The sequence below is a fragment of the Larus michahellis genome, chromosome 10 (assembly GCF_964199755.1).
Source record: "Larus michahellis chromosome 10, bLarMic1.1, whole genome shotgun sequence".
In the NCBI taxonomy this organism is placed as follows: Eukaryota; Metazoa; Chordata; class Aves; order Charadriiformes; family Laridae; genus Larus; species Larus michahellis.
The window spans coordinates 8,974,675-8,999,903 of record NC_133905.1 but is presented as its reverse complement, the minus strand read 5'-3'; the positions used below and the strand labels follow the sequence as shown (position 1 = coordinate 8,999,903).

At 43.4% G+C, this 25,229-nt stretch overlaps 1 protein-coding gene across 46 annotated transcripts in view; it reads left to right on the top strand.

The window, feature by feature from the left end:
- The window catches only part of MAGI1 (membrane associated guanylate kinase, WW and PDZ domain containing 1), a 361,242-nt gene that overhangs the window by 288,410 nt on the left and 47,603 nt on the right, over positions 1 to 25,229 (top strand). For 25 of the 46 annotated variants that reach the window (XM_074603160.1, XM_074603155.1, XM_074603154.1 and 22 more), the window contains 7 exons: positions 2,960 to 3,042; positions 6,312 to 6,350; positions 10,792 to 10,849; positions 13,108 to 13,196; positions 14,245 to 14,337; positions 17,992 to 18,174; positions 19,257 to 19,877. In XM_074603160.1, coding sequence (XP_074459261.1) covers positions 2,960 to 3,042; positions 6,312 to 6,350; positions 10,792 to 10,849; positions 13,108 to 13,196; positions 14,245 to 14,337; positions 17,992 to 18,174; positions 19,257 to 19,877 — 1,166 coding nt within the window. The remainder of the gene's footprint in view (positions 1 to 2,959; positions 3,043 to 6,311; positions 6,351 to 10,791; positions 10,850 to 13,107; positions 13,197 to 14,244; positions 14,338 to 17,991; positions 18,175 to 19,256; positions 19,878 to 25,229) is intronic. The other 21 variants (XM_074603130.1, XM_074603134.1, XM_074603131.1 and 18 more) reach the window with 5 other exon arrangements.

Below are 25,229 nucleotides of genomic sequence, written 5' to 3'. Positions count from 1 at the left end.
CTGTCAGCAGTTTTATGATGATATTGATTTTTTCATGCCATAAATAATAGTCTCTAATTATACTTGTCTAGATTTATTGAGATAGGAGTAACTTATAAAGTGGGACCTGTTAGTGGAAGAGATTTCTTGAACAGAGGTTAGCTAGACATTAAAATTCAATTAGCTTTTGAAACTCGAGCCCTAAGTAGAGGAGGGGGGTGAGGAATTGATTTTGGATTTGATGGTCTGTTTAATGTGGTCTTGGAAACTGAAATCCTCTGTCTGTGTACCAGAAGCCAGTGGCCAGTTAGTACAGAAGAACCTCCTCTGCTAATGCCCCTTCTGGTGCTCCGGAGAATTATGGTGGATTAGGGAAGCAAGGGGAGCCGCCTGCTCCGTCATCAGGAGAAGGAACATTTGGTCACGGCCAAGGAAAGGTTCATCAGAGCAGGTTTTCCCTTGGCTGCAATGGCAGCGGGGAGCACATCACAGAAGAGTGCCAGAAGGTCTCAGGAGCTGGGAGGACGGGGAGCACCACAGCAGCTCTTCACCCGCTGGGAGACGGCTGCTGCAAAAAAGGCCATTTTCCAGGGCACTTTCAATTACCTGAAGAGGCTCCACCAACCCCCTGGTGTAAGCCACAGTCTAGAAGGCACAATGCAAATTCTCATTAGTTGAGTATCAGATGAAACTGAAATGTGTTCATTATCCTGAACACAGTATTCTGCCCCTCATTATGTCCTCAGGGTGCCTCATTCTTTGACGTGCTTTCTGGCTTTAACGTATATAAGACAGCCTGAATAATAGCCCATCCAGCCTGCCATTTTCCTCCCTGGAGGAGGACAGATGAGCACTAAATGCCGCCCAAGCAGCCACTTGCTCCCTTTCGTCCCCACATGGGCCCCTGCTGTCCTTCCTTACAGGTGCTTCAGCAAAAGGTTCTGCTGCTGCCACCAGTTTCCCCAAAAACCATCCCCGTTGTTGCAGCATTCTCTACGCGCGTGTGTTCTCTTAGCAGTGCAGGACCGTAGCACCTTAAGTAATTTGTTAGACCTTTTGCAGGAGAATCATGTATGTGGTGGGAAAACGTAGCCTGCATACACTGCTGTCTGTCTGACTCAAAAATCTGGTAGCACACCAACTGCTTCCTTCCCCGCAGTGCAGATTGACCATTTTGAGGATGCATACACATAGGGGGTGATTTTGTACCAGAACGTGTTAGTGGGGATGCAGCACTGAATGACTGCAGTTCTATTAATTCTAAGGACACCCTGAGCCTAGAAACAATTTAGTCTGATTTGTATCAAATTAAGAGAGCAAGCTAATGAGCTGTGTGGACCCAAGCTGGCTCAGATGTCTGTACCGTCATCTACAGCACTTTGGGTTATCAAGGCAAGGTGCTGAAGGGAACAGTATGGGAACATCTGAGCCACTTGCAAAGAACCAGCACAGGTCCAGTGGGGCCAGAGCTGCATGTCGGGTAACCAATCCCGATGGCTTGTAGCTGAAGCAATTTGGCTCTTGAGATATGTTTCTCCGGTACTTTAATTGGGATTTTCATTACCCATGGTATCCCAGTCCCTCATTACCCAGCATGTAGATCTATGCATGTTACACATCTAACACAATTCTGTCCCTCTGAGTGTATGATCTGAAAGGTGTTTAGCTAAATTTTCTGTGCCTCAGCAAACAACGCTTTGTGAGCCTTTGGTGAGCGAGACAAAGTTGCAAGAAATATGCAAATATTTCATTGCGCTCCTCCCATCACCCCCTTTCTCAGCTAGACTACAGACTTTCTTATTTATAGGTTGGCAGAACCCCTCTGCTTTATTGCTGTTCGTTTGCCTTACTTGCTGAATTTCTGCCATTCAGTTTTCTAGTTGGCGATTAATTGCTCTGAAGCCTACAAAAGGATTAAATGCATTTGCTCATCCTGCCTTGGGAGGGCTGGGTAGTAGGATATGTAAAACAAGGACTTTTTATTTATACAGTCGGATCCTAGGGGCAGGGCAGTCCCCTCTTCTTGCAATAAAATATGTTTCCTGGTCTGTTGTTAGTTCCTCAGGGATCATAACCCTCATTACAGCATTTCCAGCATCATGAGACTGTTGTGAGGCAAAGGTTAAGTTTGTAAACCTCTCTGAGACCTTGAAGGAGAAGTAAATAGCATTACTATGGTATTGAAACTTAAAACTGTTAAGCAGTGTTAAAGGCTAAGCTAGATAAATGATACCTCAGGGACTGGAGGGCTATCTTTGCATGTTATGTCTAAGATGACATCAGGTTGTAGAAGAGGCATTACATTACAAGCTTGTCTCCGTATGCAAATGAAAAGATGGGAGAAAATAATTTCTAGAAAATGTATTTTAAGCCTGTTTACTATGCAGCCCCCACTGCTGGGACTGGCATCGCGATACTGTCAGGGGACTCGCAGAAAGGAAGAGTTGAAAGTAAAGCTGTTCAACCTCCATCAAAGGCTTTGACAGAACATATTTATTTGTGTAATTAAAAAGTTTTCGCTGGAAATTTTGTTTTTGACTAATGGCTTGGGTCAAATCTAGACAAATGTCAAAGGTCTTTTGCATGACCAAAGGCTTCTGCATGGTTTAGGGAGGAAGGGAAACTTCTGTCTTTATATTAGGAGGCAAATGGCTCCGGGACAGCTCCTGCAATTAAGAAATAAACCACCAAAGACAAAAGTTTGGAAATTAATATTATAACATTGCAGCTTTCACATGCATCCTTCCAGTCAGGAATCTTGATTTGTATATTTTCACTTTGCACTTTTGTGTTTTCAATGCCAAGTTTCTTGTGATTTGTCAGACTAGTTTGCAAGACATCAAATCGTAACACCATTTCTTCTGAAGCAAAAGTATGCCTTCGTGTCTGTTGAATAGTAAAGAGGGTATATACTTTTATGCCACTGATACTTCAGCTCTGCTTTATTAACAAAGGTCATATTTCCATTTTTGGTTTCCAGCCATAACACAAAAACAACATCTTGGCTAGATCCACGGTGCCTGAACAAACAGCAGAAGCCTCTAGAAGAATGTGAAGATGATGGTAAGAGACTGAAAGTAGTGAAATAATAACGTGTTTGGTCCTTTCTAGGTGGGTTTCTTCTTTTCCTTTTCCTCTTTCCAATAACCTGCGTTCAGAAATACTTAAAAAAACAAAAAAGAGGTTTATCAGTAAGTGCATAGAAACAATCTCCATAATGTTGTTGTGAGATCGCTGTCTGTGTATGTAAGATAGCTGTTGAGATGGCAGATCATTTAATAAAAATCAAAGAAGTGCTAGAAGTGAGAGGCCTCTGTTTTTGCAAAGGCGTTTGAATAGTCGCTGATGCTGAACAAGACTCAAAGTTTTCTAACGTGTTTGCTCCTTGGATCGCTGTGTAGGAGGAAAGCGACTGAGCCTCTGCGTGCTCCATTGTGTTCCACTTCAACCACCTGCTTTACATGAATTGAAAGTGTTATGTTATTATTTCTTTGTTTGAGCAGAAATAACTCAATTGCTTCACTTCTGCTGTTAAATTCTGACAGTCTGCTTAGTGTTATGATTGCTGAAAACAAATTCCATTTGGAAGTGTAGATTTTTGCCACTGAAAATTTACACCGATGTAATTTTGTATTCCTTGAGATGTTGGAAATGCAAGCCACTGTCCAATTTAGAGCAGCCAAATGCAGGACTGTTAAAGGAGGTTCTTTCCTTGGGTCCTTTAGGAGATGCTGGAAGAAAAAGGGAATCATGATGAAAATAACTTAAATGTTTGGGAAGACCTGTGTGGAAATTTTGGTCTACTGACCAGGAAAGGTGATGGTATTCTAACGCGTAGTTTTGGCTAGCACAATGCTATCATGGTAGACGTATCTTAAAATTGAAAGGGTTTACTTTGTCAGTGTTGGTGCTGTCCTTGTAAAATTAGTTTTCATAATATGATTAACCTCCTACTGGTGTGAGTCAGCTTAATAAGAATTACGATTTTATTTCGGAAAAGAATCAACTCAATCCCTTTTTACTGGTAGGTTCAAACCTGGCCTCCAGAACTACTGTTACTATTTTTGCACATGCAGTTTTTCAGCCTCTACTTCCTTTCACATGTGAGATTTTGCAGGATGTGAGAATTTTCCTGTGCAGCCTTCGCTGCTGTGATGGAGCAGGCCCCCAACTTCCTAGTCCACAATCCAGCATACCCCCAAACCACAAGATATGCGAAACCCAGTGTTGCCTGATGTGCCTGCTTCAGATCCTTGGCAACTGGCATCGTCTGTAAGGAGCGAGCGGAGGGAGCTGGATTAATGAAGGCCTTGCTCTGCACCTAAAAAAGGATATGTCAGTGGGTAATCAGAACTGAAACAAAATTAAATGGTAGCGTATGCAGGCAAAGTTCCCTCCTCCTTGCAGTTAAGCATTGCTGACAATTTAAAGAGGAGGTTGCAAAGTCTCGGCATAAGCTTTACTCTTTCAGAGGGTAGTTTTCCCTGAAGCACAATTTCTGTCCTGGCGTTCTCTACCAGCAAGACGCCCACTACGTCGATAGCCCTGGTGATGGCAACCAGCAGCAATGCCGCTGTCGGTCACCATGTCCCGTTCCGTGCTCTGAGCTGGGGCAAGGAGCAGCCGGTAGCATAAGTCCACGGCGGGTGGCTGAGCTCCTCTGTTAAACTGTTTTAAGTCTCCTTGCAGAAGGGAAGGTCTTTCAAACCTCTTGTCTGCTTTGTAATTATAAAACAAGCATTGGGATAATTTATTTACTTGGGATTAAAAACATACAGCTGGGTAATTTTTTGTATTTAATTAAGTTCATGGTTTTGCAGAATAGTGGCATTTTTGTGTATCAGGTCCTTAAAATTAGCAAATTAGCAAATTTCATCTTCCCCGACACCCCTTCACTTCATTCACTAAGTTTCTCATTAATGAATACTTTTAACATTCAGTAGTTAAACCAGTTGCTCCATAAATATAGCAGTGTGCTGCGCTGTTTTGCTTGGCTGCTCTGATCTTAGTTTGCACATAAGAATAATTATATTTCAGAAAACAATGTGAGCACAAAGAAGGGAGAAGGTTATTTTTACTGCATTGTAGAAGCTGGACATTTTTGGCAAGGGTCACTGTTGGGAGTATTTCCACTGAAGTCAGTGGGATTCCTCCTCTGTTTTGTTTGTGTCGTGTGTGTGAGTTTTCAGGCTCGATCCCATCCTGTTTTGTGGTTTTTATAAATGTTAGATGTCATTTCAGATTTGTTTGGTTGCAGTTGCCTTGTGTTTTTTCTTCGTCAGGATACATGTCCCTAACAGGTTTTTAGTTGTTTCCAGTTGTTTAGGTTATCAAAGGAAATTGCAATTCATATTTCATGCTAATGGTCCTAAACAACCGTTTTTGGTAGAATAAATAGCAAACAGGTCACGGAAGTGTATTTTCAGGTGTCCAAATTTTCAAAAGCAATGCTGTGACTGCATCTTCTGTTTGCTTCTGTCATTCATTGATGTGGCTTATGCTTCACTGCACTAGGTCCAAGATTGTTTTTACCATCTTTTTGTCTGGTTTTGTCATCATCTTTCGTTTTCAGACTGCATTATTATTTATAGGCTAAGCAATACTTTAATCATCTGTGTCACTGTTAACTTATGAATATGGAGCAGATAATGATAAATGGAGCAACAGTGAATATTGATGGCTTTGTGTGTTTGAAAAATCAAGTGATCTTTGTCCCAGGTGCCCCGATAAAAGCGGTGCGTTCCTGTGTGTGCCTCACCAGGGCATCTGGAGTTCGGTGTGGGCCTGTGCCTCCAGTTAAACCAGGCGCGTCGCTCTATGTTTGTCTTAAATCATCTGAGTAGTTACAGTGAAGTCAATTGGACCTTGTATGCACATAAATTTAGGTACTTTCTTGAAAACCTTGCTACATTAGTTCTCATTTAGATGCAAGGTTTTCCTCTCAGATTTCTTCGTTAGTATTCAGGTCTGGCCTGCTGACAGATCCCTGTGTCCACAGGACGGGTTGCGAAGGTCAGACCGTTCAGATCTGGTGGAGAAGCTTCACTACAGTGAGAACCACACAGATGTATTACTGTGCCATATCAAACTGCGGCATGGAAGTAGTCAATTGATACAGATATTTTGAGAACGCAAGAACCAGTTCTTTCATTATCTACATCAGATCCATCAATATTCTGAGCACTTAAGTGTGATAAATGGAAAGCTTGGGCTCGGTCTGTAGAAAATTAGTGCCGGTTCTGCTGTTTGCTGTAGGGAATTTCTTGCTTGGTGCTGGTATCTGAAATTTTCTTTTAATTTTTTCTGTCTCATTTACTGCTCTTCCCTTGGAGAAGAAGGGGTACACACGGAGGAACTGGACAGTGAACTAGGTAAATCATCCATCTCTCGTTTTGATGTTTGACTTCAACTGCACTGTTTTAAGCCTTTAATTACTTACTTTCTCCTTTGTATCATTTTGCATCTTTCTGTTTTTTTATTTCAACAAGCCTGATTTATCAGCAAAACTTCCCTAGCACATAAAGCATTAATCTTCCCTTAGCTTCAGATCTACGGTGTTTTTCTTACTGATTCAGAGTTTGATGAAAGCTGGAGGGCCTTGATCTTGAAAAGTCTGTTGAAGTTGCTTCCTCCTGGACCGTGCAGAAGTCAGGGGATTTCCACTGGCATCATTGGCTCCAGGAAAAAGCTTATAGGTGCCAAAGTTGAAATCAAGTAGCTGATGATGTTTTTTCATTGGGGCCGAATACATTTCACAGACAAGAGAAGCAAAATGTGATTTAGAAAGTCTGAGTATTACATACAGTGCTTCTGCTGACCTTGTGAATGAAACAGCTGAAAATTTTGCTTCAGTAGGTGATTTTATAAACAGATGATTTTCGATGATGTGGTACACTTTTATTTGCTGCATCTTTTTGTCTTGATATCTAATCTCAGCGGTGCTCATTCTGTTTACACTGATGGCGGAGGTACTCGTTATTTCTGTTCAGCTGTGCTCTAGTGCACTTGGAAAGCTTAAAGGCATAAGAGGTTGCGTAGGATTTTATTTCCACTAGGTCTATTATTGCTTTTAAAGAGGACTGTATTTACAGTTTATAGTTCTGTGTGCTGGAGGATTGTATTACCAGAGGATTAACCTCTGGTTTCTGTAATGACTTGCAAGTAAGTGTATTCTGCTTCTCGCTTCTGTGTGATTGATACAGCATCAGCAGCTATTCCGTGGACTTTTAGCACTACTCCAGGAACTGTTCTTCTGGATAACACGCTTGGAATAATGTTGGATGTCTAACTTCTTTTACTGCAAGAATTTGAAAGAAATGAAAGAAACTAAACAATTTAAAGAAGAATGCAGTCACTTTAGCAGCACATTAGCATTGTGCACAGCTCACGCAATCAGCAGCAGACCAAGAAACATCAGAAGTAGGTGGATGCATACCAACAAGCTGCAGAGATTTCTCATGAAGGTCTTCACAAACAGTGACTTAAAATAAGAGAGAGATTAAAAAATTCAGAGCAAATTCAGAGGCAATAATGAAATGGAAATGTTCCCTTCTTTCCGTCTGATATCAGGATCTAGTGCAAGAGAAGAAAAGCTGAAAAAACAGATGTAGAGAAACTCATTAATTGATAAGCCTGACCCCAGATCTGCAGGCACCTACATACACAAGTGTTTTGCTGGAACATCATGAGATGTCACCTTTGTTTTAATGCAGATACAGCCCATTGATACACTGTTGAGATTTGCAAATGTTGCAGTGCAAAGAAAGACATTTTCAAATGGCTCAGTTGGTTACAGCGACGTTAGGGAGGGGGCATGAAAACATACGGCCTATTCACTAACCGTAGTCATGATTAGTATAAACGGGTTGTTGCCAGATATTTAGCTCCTTAGCTTGTCAACAGTTTCTTTTCTAAATATAAAAAAATGAAAACTTGAAGCATTCGCGCAGCTTCTTGTTTTCCAAAGAGGTGAATTGACTATGGAGTAATAGATCAGCTCTCTTTTAACAGAAGGTTATATGAAAGACACAAAAATTTAACCTTTGGACTAGAATTTGACATAGTTGGGCAGATCCTCCTGGCCTCACAGGGAGCAGCAAGAGCTGAGCGTACTGAAGTCGTCTCCAGCTGCTTTATGGTGATGCACGGGCATGACTAAAATAACTGGTGGCTGGAGAAGTTCTCTTTTCCCCTCTGTAGGGTGGATACTAAGTAAGAGCATCTCAGTAGGAATCCATGTGTTTACCCCAGGCTTAAAAGTGTAAAATTGGATATTTGTCCATTGAATTAACCTGCTGACAAATGCTCGTGAGACCGCAGAGTGCTGGATGAATGTACCAAAATAAAAACCATATGGCTCACTCAGGCTCCTAATGATGTAAACTGTTTTTGGAAATCTTATATTTGTGATAAAATCTGATGCTCTGGGTCATCTTCAGTTTGGCAGGAGAGGTAGAGAAGGGAGATAATTTAAAGCCACTAAGAAGCTAGACTGTGCAACACGGCCATGGAGAATATTGCCTTTTCCTTTAGGGAAATTTCAGAGGCTTTCAGAAGTCTGAAAGCGCATCTACGTAATCAACAAGTAACACGTTGAAAGCTTACAGTTTTGTGTATTGTTACTTCCCAAAACATAGAAATGTGTTCCTTAAATAGAAAGCTGCAGAGATAGAAAACTGGAAAGCTTTTGGCACAGTACCATTTTTGGGGTTAGGGAAGTGCTGGGTTTCTGACCTGTGAAAAATTTTTAAAAGAAAAGAAAGAACAAAATTTAATACCAAAACCTTTTGTGAGCAGAAGAAAAGTAAAAAAAAAAAAATATTTTAACTTTAAAAATGAAAAACACATAATAGTCTAAAATAGACAAAAGATATTTAGCAGGAAAAATTGTGGAAATGTCATTTTAAGGTATTTGTTCATTACTTCTCCCTTCCCTCATTCACTTTTTATTTTTCTTCCACCTCCAGCTTGGTCTCTTTACCATTCTGCTTTCACCGTAGTGCAAAGAATTAAATGGCTGCCACAACTTGTAATTTTCCTGATTGCATCCTAGCTCTTAATTTGATTGCACTGAAACTCTTTAAGCCAGTCCCACAGTGTTTTCACCATATGGGACTCCTTTGTGAACCTCAGAGTTCCCTTTGTGACAGGACTTTCAAGATTGGCCTTTAGCTTTCTGCCTTTTTCTCACATACACTTGCACAGTGTAAAGGAATATCTGTTTCTGAAGCGTTCATTTCAGGTCAATCTGCTGATAAAATTGTCAAGTATTTTCATGCCCAAAAGTTAGCACTGGCTTGCATTTAATCGCTTATGTCTCAAGGAATCCAAAGATATTAAACCCAATAAGGATAAAATAATGATAAGAATGGAAACCGTACCTTGCATCTGCAAATAAAGGACATGTGGAGCAAAAACCATGAAAATAGATCTCATCTGATCTCCAGCCAATTCTGAACACAAACATAAACTTTGAATAATTAGTCCATGTGTGTTTGTATAGATTCTGTACATCTCCAGTCTGGAGATATTGCTATCCTTATGGCAACATAGCTGAAGTCTATAAATGCAGATCTAGTTTGGTACATTTATTCTAATTAATGGGGCATTGTTGATTGTATTGGCTCAGCAATTGATGCCGTTAATGAAAATAAATCTTTGCATTTGATAATAAACAAACGTAGATTATTTGCTATCGATCCTGCCAATTTAGTGATAAATTTTGAGGTATTATTTTGCATGGAGTATTTGACCTTGTGTTATCTGACAGTGTTTTTTTTTTTTTAATTATTATTATTATTTTTATTTAAATGAATGTGCAGACTCTGTGGGACCACACTTGCACAGTCCGTAGCGTGGTGCAACCTTCTTTTGAGTTGATTCACAGTATTACACAAACACACCACTCTGTTTTGTTAATGGGATGATTATTTCAGTACCCACAGCCAACGGGAACATTGCGTTTAAATGAGTGGGACAAGGATCAGGCCCTTAAGTAATACATACGGCTTTAATAACCCTCAGTTGGATGCTGAAGTGATTTTATTACATTCACTAATTATCGTTAAAGTACTATGTGCAGTCTAGAAAATCAACGGGAACAAAAGTGGATACATTTCCAAATGTTCATTTCATTTTCAGAACTGTTTTTTGTTAATTATGCTAATTAAAAAAGGAAATCTCTGTTACATGGGATTATGGCAGTATGTGTTTTTACATTAAGTGCTATGCAGTGAAATACATCTGTGCGTGCTGGCCCCACTTGGGTGGATTCCATATGCGGGGCAGTTACGTTAAACTCACTTTGTCCTCTTTCAACATGCGCTTTTGCGTTGGGCTCAGGGCTGAGCAACGCAGTGTAAATCCCAAAGAAAGGAGTCTCCATTAGTGTGCTACAATTGCTCGCCGTAATCTCACCCATCTTCACATGCTGGTGTTAAAATGCCTCTGGGCTGTTGCCTGCATGGACTTCCACTGCAGTGCTCCATCCAGGGCCACTCCGCCCATGGTGGTGAAACCAGGAGGGTACTTGAAGCACTCCCAGAAAGGAAACATATTGATCATTTGTTCATTTAATGCAAAAAGCAAATGTAAAGTTGACTGACATGGGCGTCTTCCCACTGATTTGCTAACCCAGCGCAGGTAGGACAGGCTATGGTGTTGGTGCCATGCTGTGCCAGCCCTTAAAGGGGCTGCGGTTGTTCTGAAAAGTGTTCAAAGCAAAGTCTGAGCTGCCGATGAGTTTTGCACACTGAGCAAAACTGTCAGAAGGAACTGCACTGGAGGCTTCAGTAATGCTTTTTCTATTTCCAGAGTTGCCTGCTGGTTGGGAGAAAATTGAGGATCCCGTATATGGTGTCTACTATGTAGAGTAAGTGCTGCTCTCTGGTTCTGGTGTTGCTGTTGGGTGGAGGAAGGCTTCCCTCCACAGCAGTCTGTGTGCTTTGTTGGTAGCATCTCATACCAAGGAGGAGACCCTGTGGCCCCTGGGACATGCCGTAGGGGCTGGGAAGAGGGATCCCTGCCTTGCCATTCCCCATCCTCTGGTAGGCTCTGGCAGCAGCACCCTGGGGTGAGCTCAGGGGAGACAGGAGCACCCCTGGGTCAGGGCATGCAGGAGCCCCAGCACCTCACAAATACTTTTATCCAGAGAACATCAATAAGCGTGCAATTAACTGAGCTCAGTCCCCTTCATAGAGTGCTGCGATTGAAATACGAGTGTGCGAAGCAAACCACCAATTCAGTTATAAGTCAGAAGACACTCAAAAGGAGGAAAGGACGAGCCTGTGTGACCAAACAGCCACGCAGAGGTTCTTGCATCGGGCTGTGTTGTTGTGAATAGAATTCACAGGTTTACCGGGACTCTCTCTGGAATTAGAACAGCTTCCTCTTTATCTAGATGTCAGATCGCTCCCTTGGGAAACTGAAGATCTGAGTTTTGTTTCATCGCTGACCCCATAAAATGAATTTTTAATTATGTGTACGCTCCCGTCTAGTAGGATGGCTTATGATAGCCCTCAGAATAGACATGGAATACAGCTTCTGTCTGCTTTGGCTCATTTCTGACCCTACCATCTGTGCCTAGGGAAACGAGGTTAGCAAACTGTGTAATTAAGGCTTGACATTTATTTACCAAAGACATCAAGAATATTTTTCGGCTATTAAATGCCATGCCGAGAGGTTTTTCCAGCATTTTTTTCCTGTCACTTTATATATACATGCCTGTTAGTTTTGTGGCACTCCTTAGTGATGAAATTAAATAGAAAAGTAACAGCAACGAGGCATAAGTTTATTTTACTTACTATCTATAAGCTATATCTATAAGATTACAATTTGAGCATTCATCTCTGTCCCCTCCAATTCAGGCACTCTATTATCACATAATAGTTTTTATTGAGAAACAACTGTATCATGAAAAAGTTTACATCATATTAAAGTAGTTATAATTTTTTCTTAACTTTCTGAAGATATCTTGAAATTGGAAATCTTTTACAGAACTTATGAACTTGCTTTTATTTGATTAGTTAAATATTTTTCGAGTGATTTAATATTGATCTTTAGCAGAAAAATTCTGAACATAACTATCTGGAGTGCTTGTACTGTAATTACTTGAAGAATTGGTTGGTTGGTTGTTGTTTCAGGGTTTTGGGTTTTTTTGATAGAGACACATTGCACAAGCAAGTTCTTAATGGTAAACTTTGCTTTGGAGACAAAGATAGGCTTTAAGCCAATATAATTTTCTAAGATCTCCTGCTCCTCTGCTGTAGCCAAATCACTGTTGAAAAATTCCTATTGAACAGTTGATGAGCAGCTCATCTCAGCTGTAGCCATCAGCTGCAGGGTCCCCAGACCTGTCCCCACCATCCTGGCATCTGTGGCTGCTGTTTGTCATTTGGTTTCATAAAATGGTTAATCTTCTGTGGAGGGCATTGCTTGTCTGCCATGTTTGGGGCTGGCCTGCCTTTTTTTTTTCTTTTTCCTGAGAAATATTGGCTCTAAACATCTCCTATGGGTCAAAAGCTGCCTAATAGGCCTTCAAAGAGGACAGCCGAAGTTTCACCAAATGCTGGTTTCCACTGGGAGTGTTTGCCGGGGCTAATTCTGAATGTATTTTTGATCCATTTGGGGCCCGGCTTTTCAGCTCATAGCCTGCACCCCCGCAGGCATTTTAAAAACACACCCTGGTAATAGTGTGCATCGATCAGATAGCTGACAGATGTTACCAAGTGTTGGGTTTTGTTTTGTTTTGTTTTTTAACTTCAGTGAGCCAGGGAGCGACTGCACCTCTGGGAATCTTATTAAAGCAGGGATGACTTAGGCCTGTCTTTTAAAATGCAATTAGACAGAGCACCTTTTCTGCTTTAATCTCATTTTTCACAGATAGATCACTACTTTAATGTATTTGAAGGAATTAGCCACTCCTACTCAAGACTTCATATCAATACTGGAATCAGTTTGTTTTCCTAAATACACTTGTTGGCACGACTAGGTGAGCCTTGCTCCACAGTACACTGCTGTTGGGTTTGTTTGGTATTTTACCCCTTTCCTCAGAGGAGTTTCATGCCTGGCCATCATTCCTGCTTATCACATAAAGGGTTTTCTAATTTAGTGCTCTCTTTTTATCTCCAGCCACATCAACCGGAAGACACAATATGAAAACCCAGTTCTTGAAGCGAAGAGGAAGAAACAGCTTGAGCAACAGCAACAGCCACCAGAAGGTTGGCACCAGCAAGGGTGTGATGGTTGGGGTTTTCCTGAGGGAACTTACCCTCCCTCGCCATGGCAACACCATGCCAATGTCTTTGTCCTTCCTTCTGTGGCCTTAGCGTTTAAAGGCAAAATGACACGCCTAGGAATGGTTGCATATGCCCTTCACATAAGAGGTAGCAAAGGAGAAAATCTAAACCATATAACCACTTAAACGTAGGAGCTTTCATCCCTGTTAAAGGGGAGATTTATTTTTTGTAATGTCCTTTATTTCTGGAAAGTTTCTAGGCTTTCCAGAAACAATTAAAGCACACTTTTTCCTCTTTAATCTGCTCCATCAAGTTACTCATTGTAGCTGGTGTTGTTCCAGTCTGCACTGGGACTCATAGGTTATTGAGGGGGATGAGGAGTGGGCATTTACATGTGCGTTAGAGAAACCCCTCTTCATTGAGAGACTTCTTAACCCAAGACCTTTAGATGTTGTCAAGCTCTAACATCTGAATTAATTTCATTATTTTAAACCACTTTTTTTCTTTTCTTTTTTCCCAGCCTTTTTTTCTATCTTTTTTTTTTTTTTTTTCTGTAAATGCAGCCCAGCTGCAGCGAGGGGCTTGTGGCATTTCAGTTTGCTTTGGTACCTTCGTAGCTTTCACACCAAGTTATTTCACAACGGTTATTATACAAGAGGAAAATAATTTAGGCTTCAACATTTCTCTTGCAGCCCCATTTCCCTCAACATCAGCTCTTTTACTTAGATGCCATGGGGAATAGATTTCATATAAATGTTGAGACCATTTAGATGCAAATCAAGTCCCAAAGTTTGAGTGTGAGGTAGGGTGTCCCAGCAGACGGATCAGTTGACCTGGATGTAGGGAGTCCTCCAGGACTGGTTTTTGGACATCCCATTCATTATATTCCCTTTCTCCGTGACTCTGTTTCCTCTCTTGGCATGCTTCTCACGTCTCCTCTGCTTGAACCCCACGCTCCCAGTGTGTGTACGTGCAGGAGCTCATAGTGCTGTTGTGAAACGAGTAACATTTCCCTCTCTGCCCTCTCTAGAATGGACAGAGGAGTGTCCATCTCTCCCACCACCCGCTGCTCCAAACCATGTTTCAAACAACCAAGAGGCAGTTCGGGAAGCACCAGTGCAAGGTAACAACCTTGTTAAACCAGTTGTAGAAGCGCAACAAGGTTTTTTTCCTGCGAATGAAATTCCCTCAGCCACCATCACAGGGAGTGTCTCCATGACAGCACGTGCCTGCTTATCTGAATTCTTATAGATTTTGAGACTAGTTGTTTCGAGACTACATTTGTTGACAAATGCAAGAGGCAAACGAGATTGCCTGCATAAAAAAAGGATTGTGGCTATTCTCTGTCTAGCGTTCCAAGTCTTTAAAAAGGCATTGTGAAAACATGAGTTACAACATCGGTGGGATTTAGCAGCAACTGCAGTGGATGCAAGTGCAAGTAGGAGGAGACCCTTTTCTTTTATCCATACAGAGCTGTATGGATATGCAAGGATTAGGCTTTTACACCTTCTAAACTCTACTGAGTTTAGTATGTGGCTATTGTCATAAGATCTAGTGCAGAGATTTCTTTCTGTTCTCATAGTTCAATGTTCCCTCCCAAAAAGCAGCACGAGATCTCACCATGTTGCACTGTAATTAAAACATGTTTCGGGTCCAAAGCCAATGGCACCCCATGTCTGCATTCCTGGGCAGGTAGAGTTTCAAGTTAAAGTAGTGTAAGAGCCCTGGAAACTGGCAGCTTGTCGGGGAGCTGTAGGTTGTCAGCATTGTTTGGCAGGACCTTGGTTTTGGAGAGCTTGGGTGTTTTCGTTGCATTTGTGACATCTGAGCAGCCAGGTTCTGGTATTGCCCACCGATAAGTCTAGTTTGCAACTTTGTGGATTTTCTTTTTTATGTGCTTTGAGTCCAAATGAAAATTTGAGGGGGAGGGGTAGGAGCTGGGAGGAACACCAGAAGAGGGAAATCATCTGCCATTTGGAGAGCTTTGCAGAGCTACCAGGCCTCTGAATCTGACTTTCTGTAGTAACTGAGGGCGAAGAGGCTCAAGCACCTTGGCCACATGTTAGGGGCAAATTTACATCACGTTTCTGAAAAATCTGAGTTGAAGCTTCTCTGGAAAGCTCTGCACAAGGAGGCAATGATAATAGGTCCAAATAATGCAGACCTACTTTGAAGTTGTGCATGTGTACAAGTACTTTGAGCTATTACAGCCTTATTTATCAGTGTCAATGGTCTGTGTATAGCCAACTGCTCACAGACCAGTTGCTTCTCTTAAATAACTAACCAGACAGGACATGAATCGTTCCTGAATTTGCAGCATGAGCTGAAACATTGCCAGATCAGGTTGTCAGCAAGGACAGAGAGTTCCACTTTTACCTGTTGCAGTACAAGTGCTCTTTGGTTACAAGTGGTTGTAAGCAGGCTTCATCTTCGGCAACATCTAAATTGCACAGCAAGAGCACGGCATTGCCCGGCCTGTAGGGACCAGAGGCTGGGGCAGGTGAGAGCGGGGGAATCTGCTGGAGCCACGTCATCCTGACAGAGCTGGGAGCAGCCATGGGGAGGCTGGCCCCAGAAGCTGGGAAGTACTCCAATGCTCCGCAGGTCAGCCATGGTCTCCAAAGGTGAGCCTGGCAAGGGTGCTGCTGTCCCAGGCTGCCTTTCCTACCATGAAGAGCCCTTCCAAAACAGATACGTGAAATTTAACAGTATCCAAAGTACATTCCTGAGGGGTATTGGAGAGTACATTAGAGTAATCCAGACTTGCAGCAAGGAAAAACATGGGAGTTCTGGGGATGGTACCCTGACCACCAGGCAGCTGGGGTTAGGCATCTCATCAGTGTGCCCCAAAACAGTTGGTCTTCCTCGGGGAGACATCTGTGAATGCCACCTCTGCCTTTTACACTGCCAGGCTGAAGCAAGGGCTGCCCAAGCATCCATGCATGGCAATGCGAAGGACCTGTCACGCAGGGGATGATGTTCACAGCCTCACTCAGCTCTCCACCCGCTCCCGACTGCCAGCCACGAAATTTTGCAGTAACGTTACAGGAGAGCATTAGCCTGTCTCAGCACCACTCTGAGTGATTTGTCCTAGTACCCACTGATGGCTCCTTCTCTCTTTCATTCCTTTCTCTTCCTTTCTCAGTGCTGCTCCCTCTTCTCCCACTCCCCATTTGCAGCAGCTCTTTCCAGCTTTCCTTTCCCCCTGCCCTATGCCCAGGGGTTTCTGTCTCTCCCACTGATGGCACTGCTGGTGGGGACATGGGCACAAGGACCCTTCCTTGTGCCCCTGGCACTGCTCTCCCAGCTGGGATTTTGTAGATACACTCAGTTAAAATGCAATCCCCTCCCAAATGCTGTAGGTGGGACATAGCCTGTGGTGCCGCTACCCCATTACTACAGGGCAAGTTCACCCTGTATTTGTAGGCAGACGCCACCACGCTGTGCTTGTTCTGCTTGTCTTTTGAACCAGAAATGAGCACAGGACCAAGCCCCGCCGCACGCCGCCTCTCAGCCGTGTTTGTTACCTGAGATGTTGGGTTGCACTTTGATAGTCAGGGCATTTCTGCAGCTTGGGGTCTGTGCAGAGCATCTGCCCACAGGATTGCCGTGTTCCTGTCCTACCCTTCAAAGGCAGAAGACTGCAAGTCCTCACACTGCCCCCTCATGAATAATCTTCAAATATACTTCTTTTTTTTCCCAGTCAAAGGCGTACAAGTCTCAAATCCCCTCAGCCTCCCTCAAGGTCTCCTTTCTAAACAGGCCCACGGCAATGCTGCCGAAGTTTTTGAAAGCACGCCAGCTCTCCTGGCTGCGATACACACTGCTGATCCTGGAGCTGTCACCAGAGGGCTTAGTGGCACGGTCTTTTCCCCTCTAAGCATTAAAAACAATTAAAAGTGCAAAGGTGTTTAGTGTTGGCACTGTGAAGTACAGCAACCGTGACTCCTTTTCCGAGCCTGTGCAACATGCTTTGCAAGGATGCGCTTTTGTCTTTGGAGCACCTTGTTCCCTCATAATCGTGCTTCCAGAGAGCATTAACAGCCCTCCAGCACAGCCGCTGTGGTCCCAGGCCGCTCTTTGATCCATACTTCACAACGGCAGTGTTTCATCCACAACAGGCATGGAGCAGAAAGGAAAGAGAAAAGACTTCAAACAGGGTCTGAAGAACATCAGTGCCCTCCGCTTTTTCACCGGAGGAGGTTACAGGGTGGTAATGATGGTGGGGCGGGGGGGTTATGCTAAAGGGTTATGCAGTGTTTTGCCAGAGCTCAGAAGTTGCTTTTTGCTTGGTGGGTTGGGAGAAGGCCGAGTGGTGAAAAACATAGTGATACTCCTTTCTGCAGAAACTCTCGCTGCAGACTCCTCCCGTAGGTGGCATTTGTGCTACCCCTGTCCCATCCTTCCTGGGATGGATATCACCACCTCAGGACAGCGATAAGACACGTACATCTAAGCCAGCACTGCCGGCTTTAATATATTCCATTCCTTAAACCAGCATGTTCTCCCCTTTGTAGCCTGGAGGCTTTGGTGTGCACAACCACAGCTAACAAAGCAGCAGGTACTAGGGGTTTTGCTCACTCTTTTTACTGTGTGATTGGATCCAAGGAGACGGGTGGAGTGCGATGAGGTGAGAGGATGCTGGAGTGAAGTTCAGTCCTGTCCCAGCACACCGCTGCGTTTGTCCGTGTACTTGTTAGAGCAGGGAGGGGCAGAGGAAAAACTGATCAAACGCTCTTGCCTGCCTGTTTATAGATTTTCCAAACTTCCTACACAGGAAAACCTTTTTTTACACGAAACCCTTCTGAGTTGAAAGGGAAGTTCATCCACACCAAGCTAAGGAAAAGCAGCAGGGGTTTTGGCTTCACTGTCGTCGGAGGGGATGAGCCGGATGAATTTCTTCAAATCAAAAGTTTGGTGCTTGATGGCCCCGCAGCGCTGGATGGCAAAATGGAAACAGGTACCGATGCTTTAAATCAAAATCACCACCAGCACTTTGGTTTATGTTTTTGCAGCTGTTTTTATGTGCAATTCATAAAGGACTGTAGTCCTCATACCCATTTTGGGGAAAAGCATCCCTATCAGCAAGCAGGGAAGTGAGATACATTGAGGAACGTGTTCAAAAATCTTATTTTTGAATAAAAAATGTGCTGGAATTTCACCTCAGGTGTCAAAATATCGAGCTGGGGCTCTGCCAGTTCTTCCCCACGCTGACCTGTGGAGAGGAGCCAGCAGTTTCGGAGTCCCCCATCAGGCTGCGCGTTACTGCTCCCTGCTGTGGCAGTGGCTGTGGTGTTTTAGGGCTGCATCACTGTGTGTTTGTGTATCTGCTGTGCCACTCACCTCGTCCCCCGAGCTACTCCCAGGGAATGGGCAAAGGTGTTGTCTAGTTTGCCTTTCCCTGCGTGGAGGCACCAAGAGCCAATTTATTTTTCCAGAGAGCAGGCCCAACATGATGAAATCCTGTTAGAATTCACCTGAGGTCATAACACCCCACTTGCAGGTGGAGCATCAGAACATTCAACGTCCCTGTGTTGCAACCTCAGTTTCAAAAACTGAATCGTAATTTAATCAATACCTAGATTTCAGGCCGAAGTATGTCTGAGACATGACACGTGGCACCGTATTTGAGCAGTTGGTATTTGAGAGCCTTCTGTTATAGCTCTCATGTGCTCTCAGTTTTGTTTCTATCGTGTGCCAATGTAGCACAGTGTATAACAGTGAGAGCAGGGCTTCAAAATAACTGTTAAATGGGCCGTATACCATGATTTGAATTTATTAATTTTTTGCAGAAGCCAATTCCATTTTCACTTACAAAAACATATATGTACATAAGGGCTTTATGCAGAGAATCCATTGTGTACAATAGTTCTTGCTTGCCCAAGTGTCACCACTCCTTTTCCTTGCAAAGGTACTTAAATGCTACTATTTACCTGTAAGTGGTACCTGTGGATGCTGCGGATCAGCTCGCAGGCTCTAGTCCTCACCTTCCCGGGGTGCACAAAACGTATGTGTTTGGTATATCTGTCTGTGTCTCTGCAGGGGACGTCATAGTCAGCGTGAACGATACCTGTGTGCTGGGGCACACTCACGCTCAAGTTGTGAAGATCTTTCAGTCCATCCCCATCGGTGCCAGCGTGGACCTCGAGCTGTGCCGAGGCTACCCCCTGCCCTTCGATCCCGATGATCCCAACACAAGCCTGGTTACGTCCGTGGCAATTTTGGACAAAGAACCGATCATTGTGAACGGGCAGGAAAATTACGACTCCCCCGCAAGCCACAGTAGTAAAACAGGGAAAGTAAATGGCACAAAGGAAGCGAGACCCAGCAGCCCGGCTGAGGTCTCCTCCAACGGACCCCATGGTTACCCCAATGACACGGTCTCTTTGGCGTCTTCAATAGCAACACAACCCGAACTCATAACTGTGCATATAGTGAAAGGGCCTATGGGCTTTGGGTTTACTATAGCAGACAGTCCCGGTGGGGGCGGCCAAAGAGTGAAACAAATCGTGGACAGCCCGCGGTGCCGCGGCCTGAAGGAGGGCGATCTTATAGTCGAAGTCAACAAGAAGAATGTGCAGAGCCTCACTCACAACCAGGTGGTGGATATGCTGATTGAATGTCCCAAGGGAAGCGAAGTCACGTTGCTGGTGCAGCGAGGAGGTAAGTCTTCAAAACTGATTTAAAATATTTCTTCTGGAAATTTTTAAAAAAATGTATGTCATGAAAGATCTGCTCTCTTAAGCTTCTTGTAGACATGGTTTATGTCTTGATGTGTAGGAACTACCCCAGGTTGGCAGTTGTCAGATCACACAGATGGTTAAAATGATTTATTGTTTGATGCTGCACTGCGGGCACGCCTCTTCTGGTAGTGCACTAAAGCGTGGTATGGTTACAGCTTTACTTACATAACAAACCCTGATCTCATGCTCATAAAACTTAATTTTAAATAGAACACGGACATTTCTTGAGCTGTTTTGGGAGATGGGAGAGGCTGGTAATACATTCTGAAATGTGCAGTGTTCAAAATCAGATATCCAGTGACTTTTCACTGTGGAAGGGTTATGCCTGGGATACCGTTGGGAGTGGAGGAGAGAATTTAAACTTCTCCAAGTTGTAAGCAATTGAAATGTTACTTCTGGACGTGTTTATTTCCTGCGCAATCGGGAAATCATTTTTGGTTGCGTTGCTGAGAGGCCACCAGCAGGTACAAAAAACACCCTCCAGGCAGTATGTCTGCAGCCCACGTGGGAGCATGGCAGGGAGCCGGTCAGTGGGGTCAGTCCATCCACAGGAACTCTCTCCCTGCACAGAGTAAATGGAAAGTAATTGGAGGTAGCGCGTCCCACCTCACACTTTTAGTCTGTGCAGTAAGATTACTGGTTGAGTTCGTGTCAAGCTCACAGGGAAAGTCCCTGTGGGCTGTAGAGTGTGAAGTTGAGAGCAGAGGGGTCAGCTCTCCCTCTCTCTGCTCAGGCATCGGCACTGCGGATCTGAGAGGTGTCTCCTTTCCCACGCAGTGGGTTTTACGGGCAGCACGTACTGGTGCCCAGCACCTTGCAGGGACAAGCCTGCTGCAGGGACAGAGTTAAGATGACAAACAGGTGCTGAACACGGGCCCAGCCAGCCCTGGGATGACTGGTTGGTATAAAAGTGCTTTTCTGACACCTTTTCTCAAGCGTTTTGATTGTAGTAAGGTAGCAACAAAAGCCAGTCCATTTTAATGGGGGACAAGCTGCTTTCTGAATCTGCAGGTCTGGTTTGTTGTTTTTAAAGACCTATTTCAAGGAATTGAGGACGTTGATTCTGCAGTTAATAGCAATTCTGAAGAAAGCACCGCCTTTCTTATACTCCTTCCTTTCCAAGCGCTTACTGTGTTTTTGTATTTTGATAGTAAATTAAAAAGTAGAGAACAGAATATATTAAGAATCCTCCACTTTTCAAAGTGTGAGTTCCTTAAAGACTTTCAATACTAGAGAGGTTTAAAAAATGCCCTGTATTCTCATGATTAATATATGTACTATAGAGAAAATATGGTTGGAAGAAAAATAGCAGCTATTATTAATCCTCCTGGAGAGCGCATATATATCTGGTAACACCATACATTAATTATTTGAATTGTGGCTGGCATTTAATAATCCTCCTTATGCCTTGAAGGCATAATGAAAAGATTTGATGAGGAAATAAAAGCATAGTTTTAATAAGATAGTAAATAGTTCCCTTGGAAATCTTGCTGAATCTCTCTCTTCTTTTATTTAATCAAGATACTAACCACACGTTGAGCATTTGCTATCACATTCCTCGATAGATACCGTATCAATCTCCTTGAACTGCCGCCCTCCCTCCTTCAAGGTGCTGACATTTCCATCTGAGCGTAGAGAACTTGCAGTTCCAAATTTCATGCTCTCATGGTATGGGAGTCAGGAACTGTGGTGGCCCTGGATCCACAGTTAATCATTGAAACATGGGGGTTTTTCACATCCAGAAGAAAACTGGCCCGAAAGGCACTCAGGTTGTGGCACAGGAGCCAAGCAGAATACGGGCAGCAATAGTAGCCCCAGAATCAACCCCAGTCAGGTTTGTTTAAAGCTTGTGAGATGGAGCTTGCTAAAATGCACCCAGCGCTCAGTGCTGCTGCACATGGGTCCTTTCTCCCGTAACTTTACCTCGTGTTACCCCTGCCAAAACTTTTATCAGAAGTATCATCCCCGGATAAGGTGCTGCTATTTATTTTGGTCCGATGACAGAAATCCATTTGGCTCCGGTGTCTGATAAACTCCTTGAGGGCTCTTGAAGCAGTTCTTCTGTAGCTTCACTGTCAGTTGTCCTTTCCTCCTCCTCCCTCTGGTGTCCAGTGAGGAAAACGCTCCGATGCTGTCAGACGTGCTTGCATTAGCCTAACATTTGCATTCAGTCAGGCTTTGCATCAAGCATCCCTGCAACACTAAGGCTGGTGTTCAGAACTGTCAAAAGGATTTGTCAGAAGTGATTACTAACCAGGCAGAAAAATATCAGAAAGAGATGTGTAATATATGGGAAAAGCTCTGCCTGCTCCAAGCTACCGGTGCACTCCCAACAATCAGGTTTAATTGTTAAAATGCAAACCCACAGCCGCTGAGAGCCGCCTGTAAAATATTTACTGTGAAGTGTATTGAGCTGAAGCACTGGCTTACGGGAGCGGGCGAGTCCTGCCCTTGCCTTTGAGTGGGGAGCAGAGGGGGGATTTCAGGAAGGATGAAGCTGAAGTGCCCCTTCCGTGTGCTTGGCTGCTCACGTGTCATCTGAAAATCATTTGCAGGACTCATACAAGATTGGGGCAGGGAGATAGATACGTAAGAGAGGGACAACGTCAGGTCACCGAAGTTAAGCTTTCCAGAGGCCCCATGGAAAACTTGCCTTATCTATGTTCTGATTTAATCTTTTATTTTCCCCTTCCTCCTCCCCTCTGTAGGCCTTAATTCTATTACTGCTGTTGTTTTCCTGTTTTGCCTATACATAGTGCTGGATAAAACTCACCAAGCGTGTCTCATGGTTTGGGCTTCAGCACTTGAGAGGTTCAGGAAGGATGAACTCTGAGCAGAGGCAGGATGCGAAGGAGCTGATTGGGCTGTACGCGAGACCAGATTGGAAAAGCTACTTTTGCTTAGCAAAATGAACGGACAGAGAGGACATAATTATTGTCTCTAATTGTTAGGTAGGAGAGACAGGAGATGCTTAAGCCTAAGAGAGATCTTGGCTGAAGAACAACTGGGTGTTGTTTGGTTGTGGGTAATTTAAACTGTAAATGAGAAGAGTGCGCCAAGCCATTAGAGCCTGTAAGTCAAGCTGGAGGAGGTGTAAAGCCTTTGCTGCCTGAAGGTGAAGTCAGCACGTTTGAAGGGGATATGACACGGTCCCTGCAACAGCAGCGGAGACGCTCGGTAACTCAGCAGGGACCATTCAAGGGCCGGCTACCTGAAAGCAAACCAGCACTACTGGTTACAAAATGCAGAATTAAGCATATGGTTTTGTCCCTGCACTGCACAATGTGATTACACATTTCAGTTATTTTAAAGAATTATTGTTAATGAGGCTGCAAAAGGCACACCTTTATCTTGAATATTCGTAGCTGAAAAGGTTCTTTTAACCTTGTACCTACAAAGTACATAAAGTACTTTTCTCCCCCCCAAAAAAATAAAAATAGCACAGAAAGAAGGTAATAATATTTGCCACTTGAAATCCATTTGTCATTGAAGTCTTGTCTACGCACAGTAATCGACTGAAATAAGCAATTCTCAAATACCTCTCCATTCTGCACAGATTCTATTCATAATAAAAGCAACATTTTGTCAGAATAATTTCCCTGCTTCCCAAGTGACTTTTGTTTGTGTCTATGCTGGGACAGGTGGAGGGCTGTTTCAGAACAAGTTATTCTGCAAAAGTACTGTGCTGTGTTTTTGGGGGAGTCACTAAGATCTAACATCTGTTTCAATGAGAATAATTGTGTTTCGTGGCGTCATATTGATGTATTTTGTGAATTACCTCAGATTAGAGGGAATTATTTTTCTCCCTTTTTCCCCACCCTTTTTTTTTTTTAAGGTCAGTCTTCAGTGCAGGTCATCCAAAAATACTATGATTGGTTTGCGTTCAGTTACAAGAATTAAGCTGGGCAGTTTTCAGGCAGGTTTGAATGGACAGTTTCCCTTCAAAGCTTTCACAGTTAGTGCTCGCCAGCATCTTTATTCGCTGGAAGGTCGAAAATAGCATAAACCTTGAGCTTGATCTACGTAATCCCCTCGAAGATGTGTTCCCACTCAGCTCCAGATCAAAGTAAAAGCATGCAGGTGAAGTGTCATTCACATGCCACGTGCAAATCAGTGGAGTTTCTAATAGCTTTCCGTAGTGCCGAATTCACATTAAACTGGGGAATGGAAACCAGTCTTTTGAGAAATACACGATAGATATGCTGGAGTTTCAAAACTAAATGTATTTTATAGGAAGAAGAATCTATGCAACCATCTACCTGTCTAAATGCCCATCGGTGGGCATTATCTCCATGCTTACCTCCATGTAAAAGCAAAGTCCGTAGCAAACCCCCTGTTCATGGTTCAGTTGAATGGAAGGTGTTTGTGGGGAGAGATGAGGTGGGTGGAAGTGGAGAGATGCCAGTGCAAATAGTCCTGCTCGTTTGGTCCTTGATTCCGTGGTCTTAAGAAGATCGTTGGGATACCTATAACTACAACAAAGATTTGCAGCAATGGAACAAAATTGCAGAGCTCTAAAGCAATAAACCTATTAAGTCTCCTTAGCTAGATGGACCCCCCCCTTGCTGTTCCAGTGATGCTCTTGGCATGTGAGGGTAATTAACCTCCACCTCTTCTCACAGAGAGGAGTTAACTCCTTGTGCTGTAAATGCGTGCTAGAGTCAACTGCTCTGGACTTGGAGGCTCTTTCTGTAGCCTAAAATGGAAGGACGTTTTTTTCTCTCTTATTTATCTTGTGTCTGTGCCATTGAAATATTGCGTAGTAGTATAAAAGATAGGTGTCTTTCTCTTTACGCCTCTTGCTGCAGCTTCAGGCTCCCCCCAGCCAGGGGAGAGAGAGTTACAAGATCCTTTAGACACAGTGGGAAAACTTTACAAACAATATATCATAACAACTTATAATTGCAAGCACATTATAACAGGATGGTTGGTATCAGATTGCTCGTTAAGGTCTGGAGTGTCAAAATACAATGCTCAGGCATAAATGAGCAGTGGCACTGAGTATTAAATATCTGAGCTGAGTGAAATCCGTTACTGCTGCTGGTTTCTCCTCACTACTCCATTCTTTCCGCCCCACCACAAACACCTGTCAGTCTGAATCTTAGAAGCTAAAATACTGTCTTTGTAGTTGTTTATTGTGATCCTCACCCTGCATGGAAATGAATTTTTTCCTTCCTGTCCTTAACAGAAGTGTTGGAAATGGATCATTTAGTGGTAAGAGCCCAACAAAAAGAAAAAAAAAAAAAAAGCAGTATCTCAGAGTGTTGGAATT